The sequence below is a fragment of the Mandrillus leucophaeus genome, unplaced genomic scaffold, assembly GCF_000951045.1.
Source record: "Mandrillus leucophaeus isolate KB7577 unplaced genomic scaffold, Mleu.le_1.0 Scaffold36, whole genome shotgun sequence".
In the NCBI taxonomy this organism is placed as follows: domain Eukaryota; kingdom Metazoa; phylum Chordata; class Mammalia; order Primates; family Cercopithecidae; genus Mandrillus; species Mandrillus leucophaeus.
This window is the reverse complement of record NW_012103809.1, coordinates 400,717-406,404: the sequence shown is the minus strand read 5'-3', so window position 1 is coordinate 406,404 and position 5,688 is coordinate 400,717. Positions and strand designations below refer to the sequence as shown.

The following is a 5,688-nucleotide window of genomic DNA, read 5'->3' as shown; positions in this document are numbered from 1 at the left end:
TCTATTTCCTTGAATATTTCTCCCTTCCTTTCTTGTATCGTTTGTTGGATTTCCTTGAATTGGGCTTCACCTTTTCTCCGGTGCCTCCCTGATTAGCTTAATAACTAACCTCCTGAATTCTTTTTCAGGCAAATCAGGGATTTCTTCTTGGTTTGGATCCATTGCTGGTGAGCTAGTGTGATTTTGGGGCATGTTAAAGAGCCTTGTTTTGTCATATTACCAGAGTTGGTTTTCTGGTTCCTTTTCATTTGGGTAGGACCTGTCAGAGGGAAGGCCTAGGGCTGAAGGCTGTTGTTCAGATTCTTTTGTCCCATGGGGTGTTCCCTTGATGTTGTAGCAGGAAAAGCCGCAGACAAAACCCCTCAGACAATGAGTTAAAGAAGGAAGTGGGGGAGAAAAGAAGAAGGAAGGGGTTTATTCGGCCGGGAGCATTGGCGAGACTCCTGTCTCAAGAGCCGAGCTCCCCAGTTGAGCAATTCCTGTCCCTTTTATGGGCTCACAACTCTAAGGGGGTCCATGTGAGAGGGTCGTGATCAATTGAGCAAGCAGGCGGTACGTGACTGGGGGTTGCATACACCGGTAATTAGAATGAACAGAATAGGACAGGGATCTTCACAGTGCTTTTTTATGCAAATAACCGATTAGGTCAGGGGTCGATCTTTAACTACCAGGTCCAAGGTGTAGTGCCAGGCTGTCTGCTTGTGGATTTCATTTCTTCCTTTTAGTTTTTACTTCTTCTTTCTTTGGAGGCAGAAATTGAGCATAAGACAATATGAGGGGTGGTCTCCTCCCTTAATGTGGTACTCTCCCCGTTTCCCTGTGGATGTGGCTTCTTGTGGGCCTAGCTGCAGTGATTGTTATCTCTCTTTGGGGTCTAGCCACTCAGCAAGTCTACCTGGCTCTGGGCTGCTACTGGGGGTTGTCTGCACAGAGTCCTGTGATGTGAACCATCTATGGATATCAGCTGTGGATATCAGCACCTGTTCCGGTGGACATGGCAGGGGGTGAAATGGACTCTGTGACAGTTCTTAGCTTGGGTGGTTTAATGTTTTATTTTTGTGCTGGTTGGCCTCCTGCGGGGAGGCGGCGCTTTCCAGAGAGCATCAGCTGTGGTAGTATGGGGAGGAACTGGTGGTGGGTGGGGCCCTAGAACTCCCAAGAATATATGCCCTCTGTCTTCAGCTACCAGGGGTGGATAGGGAAAGCCCATCAGGTAGGGGCAGGGCTAGGTATGTCTGAGCTCAGACTCTCCTTGGGCAGGTCTTGCTGCAGCTGCTGTGGGGGATGGGGGTGAGATTCCTAGGTCACTGGAGTTGTGTACCTAGGAGGATTATGGCTGCCTCTGCTGAGTCATGCAAATTGTTAGGGAAGTGGGGGAAAGCCTGTAGTCACAGGCCTCACCCAACTCCCACACAATCGATCCAAAGGGCCTGTCTCACTCTCACCATGGCCGCTCTAACAGTCCCAAGTCTGTTTCCAGGCAGTGGGTAGCAGGGCTTGATAACTTCCCCAGGCTACCCACCTCCCAGCTGTGAAAGAACAGGGCTTTGGTTCTTTTCCCTCCTGTGGAGTCTGCAAGCCAGATTCCCACCCTCTCCCATGTTCTGGCCAGGAGGCTCCTTGCTCAATTCAAATTGTTACAAAGTTCAGCTGGAGACTTCCTTCTCCCTGTGGCATTTTCCCCCCGGCCTCTGGCTGCCCTCCTAAAGGGTCCCTGTGGAGCCAGGCAGGAATGGCCTGCTTGGGGACCCAGTGAACTCCCAGGGCCTTTCCCACTGCTTCCTCTACCCCTGTATTTCACTTGGCTCTCTAGATTGACTCAGCTCCGGGTAAGGTCGGAAACTTCTCTCGCAAACTAGACCTTCATTTTCTTCAGTGCGAGTGTGTGTTCGGGAGCAGAGGCTCTCCCTTTCCCAGTTCCACAGTTTGGGCACCCACAGGGTTTGGGGTGTCTCCTGGCTCCTGCAGGAGCAGTCTGCTTCCTTCAGAGGGTCCGTTGGTCCTCTCAGGATTCCTGATTTGTTCTTGCAGTCATTCTGGAGCTAAAATTTTTGATGCGAGCCTCCACACACTGCTCTGTCCGACCCAGTCAGAGCTGCAATCTTGTCCTGCCTCCCATCTGCCATTATGATTGTCCCAGTTATTTTTACATTAAAAAATTTAAATGTTCTGCGGGGCTTGGGTGGAAAGAAAAAAAAAATTTGATGTATATTTCAGTTGAGTGGTTGACCCAATTTGTGTTGAAGAAGAGACCATAGGTCAAAATCTGAATTTAGGCTTTATCATAAGCATTGTCAACTGTGACTGCTTATTAGAATTTTCTTTCTTTCTTTCTTTCTTTTTTTTTGAGACAGTGTCTTGCTGTCTTGTGCAGGCTGGATTGCAGTGGCACAATCTCGGCTGGAGTCAGTAGCACAATGTCTGCCTCCCAGGCTCAAGTGATTCTCCTGCCTCAACCTCCTAAATAGCTGGGACCACAGGTGTGCACTACCACCCTGGCCTTTTTTTTCTTTTTCTTTCTTTCTTTTTTTTTTTTTTTAGTAGAGACAGGATTTTGCAATGTTGGCCAGGCTGGTCTCTCACTCCTAGCCTCAAGTGATCCATTCACCTCCCTCCAGTGATCCATTCACCTCAGCCCCCCAAAGTGTGGGGGATTACAGGTATGAGCCACCGTGCTCAGCCAACTTTTTTGTTTTTTGAGACAGGGTCTGACTCTGTCGCCCAGGCTGGAGTGCAGTGGTGCAGTCTTGGTTCACTGCAATCACCAGCTCCTGAGCTCAAACGATCCTCCCACCTCAGCCTCCCAAGTAGCTGGGACTACAGGCATGCACCACCATACCTGACTTTTTAAAAAATTTATTTATTTATTTTAGAAACGGGGTCTCGCTGTGTTGTCCAGGCTGGTCTTGAACTCCTGGACTCAATCAATCCTACCACCTTGGCATCCCAAAGTGCTGGAATTATAGGCACGAACCACTGCACCCAGCCCTGATTTATTTTTTAAAAAATCAAATCTAGTCTGTTATATCCATGAAGAACAGTATTTTTGTTTAATTATAGTGAATTAGCTTTAGTCTCATTAAAAGGTATACACTGCTTCAAAAATCATCAGGCTGTTCAGCCTATGGAGTAGCCATTCTTTTATTCCTTTACTTTCTTGATAAACTTGCCCTCACTTTATAGATGCAACTAAAATTTTTTTTAAAAATTATCAAATACATCATCAGAACAATGTTCTTTTAAATTGGTGCTAGTCTATTGATTCTGCTAAAATTTAATAGAGTTTGAGGTATTGTTCTTCAAATGCATTCATAGGTTATACTGTAATTTTTCAATGCATAGGCCTTGGACTTTAGAAACAGCTATTTACTACAAAAGCTATTGGTGACATTTTATTTTTCTAAAAGACTAAAATAAAACTACTTGGCGAAGTCCACTCTGTATATGCAACCAGAGTGATCTTTCTGAAATATAAATATGAGTATGCCATTTTGTATCTTAAAAAAACTTTAGTGGTTTTCCATCACCTTAGGTAAAAGCAAAAATCCTTACCATGGCCTACAGTCTTCTTCCTGATCAAGCTCCTCCCTGCTTCTCTGATCTCATCTTACCATTCCCTGACTTGCTTTTGCCACACTAGAGATATTATACTTTTTCAAATGTACCATATTCCCTTTGCCTCCAAGTTTTAGCATGTTGTTCTACCTGGAATGCTCAGGCTGTCTTCACCCCCATTATCTTGTACTATCTTCATATCTGCTGAAATGCCATTTCCTTAGAGATACATTCACTGCCCTCTGAGTCTGAATTGATAGCTTTTCCACAATGCTAGAGATTTAAGTAGCCATGCATCTCTCCTTCCTGAATACCACTTTCTCTCTAACACTTTGGTCCAGATCTGTCTGTTTCAGATGTAGAAGTCCCTGCTCCAAACATTCCTGGTTCTGGAACACCTTCCTACAAAATGTGAGACTTGTTCTATCTATCTTAGTCCCCATCACAACCAGGTGAGAGGTGGATCCTCTCATAAAAATGTCCCAGTGGCTTCCCATTTTATCAAGCCCTGCTACCTTGTTATTCAAGGTGATCTTCTATTCCATTCCTACCCATCATGTGATCCCCGATCATAATCTGTAGTGTTTGAAGTCACTCATCAAAGTCTTCTGCATTAACTTATTTACTGTTCACCATCCACAGAATGCCAACAGAGTCCTAGAAGAATACTTCCAGTGCCATATCTCCTACAGACAACACTGAATTCATAAATGACAGCTCACTGCCCTGTCACAGCAACTGTGATTTCTACCCACATGAAGCCACTGTAAATGCTTTTCCATGCAAAACCATATCAAAAATCACAGAAAATTTCAGTGTAAATCCACAATTTTTCTTTCAAAGTTTCATGATAGTTTGAGTACAGGATGATCAAAAAGTTTGATTGGATTGAACATTCTTTTAAAAATCCATGCGATTTTATACCTTGATCACAGAGAATAAGGTGAACATTTGTTTACACCCAAAACTTGTAAATCCCACAAAAAGCTGCATTTCAGTATATAGTAAAAATATTAGTACTGCCCTTATTTGTAGTCACAATCCCGTTGTGTTTCTTTGACTTTTTTTTCTTTTTCTTTTTTTGAGATGGAGTCTCACACTGTTGCCTGGGCTGGAGTGCAATGGTGCCATTTCAGCTCACTGCAACCTCCGCCTCCTGGGTTCACGTGATTCTCCTGCCTCAGCCTCCCAAGTAACTGGGATTACAGGCACCCACCACCACGCCCAGCTAATTTTTTTTGTATTTTTAGTAGAGACGGGGTTTCACTATGTTGGCCAGGCTTCTTTTTTCACGAAAAAAACGTTGACATAAATACAGCCAACTGGTCTTCAACAAAGCAAACAAAAACATAAAGTGGGGAAAGGACACCCTATTCAACAAATGGTGCTAGGATAATTGTCAAGCCACATTTAGAAGAATGAAACTAGATCCTCATCTCTCACCTTATACAAAAATCAACTCAAGATGGATCAAGGACTTACATCTAAGACCTGAAACCATAAAAATTCTAGAAGATAGCATCGGAAAACCCTTCTAGACATTGGCTTAGGCAAAGACTTCATGACCAAGAACCCAAAAGCAAATGCAACAAAAACAATGATTAATACATTCAATGAGGAGAAGGGTGACAGAGCAGGTCCCTGAGCACTGACAGTCATGGACAGTTTCCTCAGTCAGGCTTTAGGCTGGAGAGAAGATAAGTGAAAACAGAGACAGAGGTGCCAGCCAGCCTTCAGGGGCCACTACAGATACCCGGAGTATGAGTCATCCATCAGTCAGACACCCTTCCTGTGCCCTCTGGCCAGATGAGAGGCCAGGTCCTCAGAGACCAGAGCATCTATACCCAGCTGTTGGAGATGATGCTGCACTTGCGGCAGACCATGAGGGAGTACTTCGAGTACAGCTGACAGCAGGCAGGGCCTGCCGCTGGAAGAACGGAGGCACGCTCAGGCCATCTGTGAGCAGGAAGCCCTCTGGGTCGCTTAATGTGCCAGATGATCCAGCTCCTATAGTCTGGGGTCACGAGTGGCCTGGAGCTCCAAGTGCGTTTTCCTTCCCAGGACTCTAGGGGTGATGTCAGATATGGGCAGGGGGCCCAATTGCCCGGGCAGCCTGATCTAGTTCCCCAACTG

The 5,688-nt window shown here is 45.3% G+C and overlaps 1 protein-coding gene across 1 annotated transcript in view; it reads left to right on the top strand.

Moving 5' to 3' along the window:
* Positions 1 to 5,688, top strand: part of CAGE1 (cancer antigen 1) — a 58,670-nt gene that overhangs the window by 40,692 nt on the left and 12,290 nt on the right. The window contains exon 11 of the mRNA XM_011989623.1: positions 1,877 to 1,916. Coding sequence (XP_011845013.1) covers positions 1,877 to 1,916 — 40 coding nt within the window. The remainder of the gene's footprint in view (positions 1 to 1,876; positions 1,917 to 5,688) is intronic.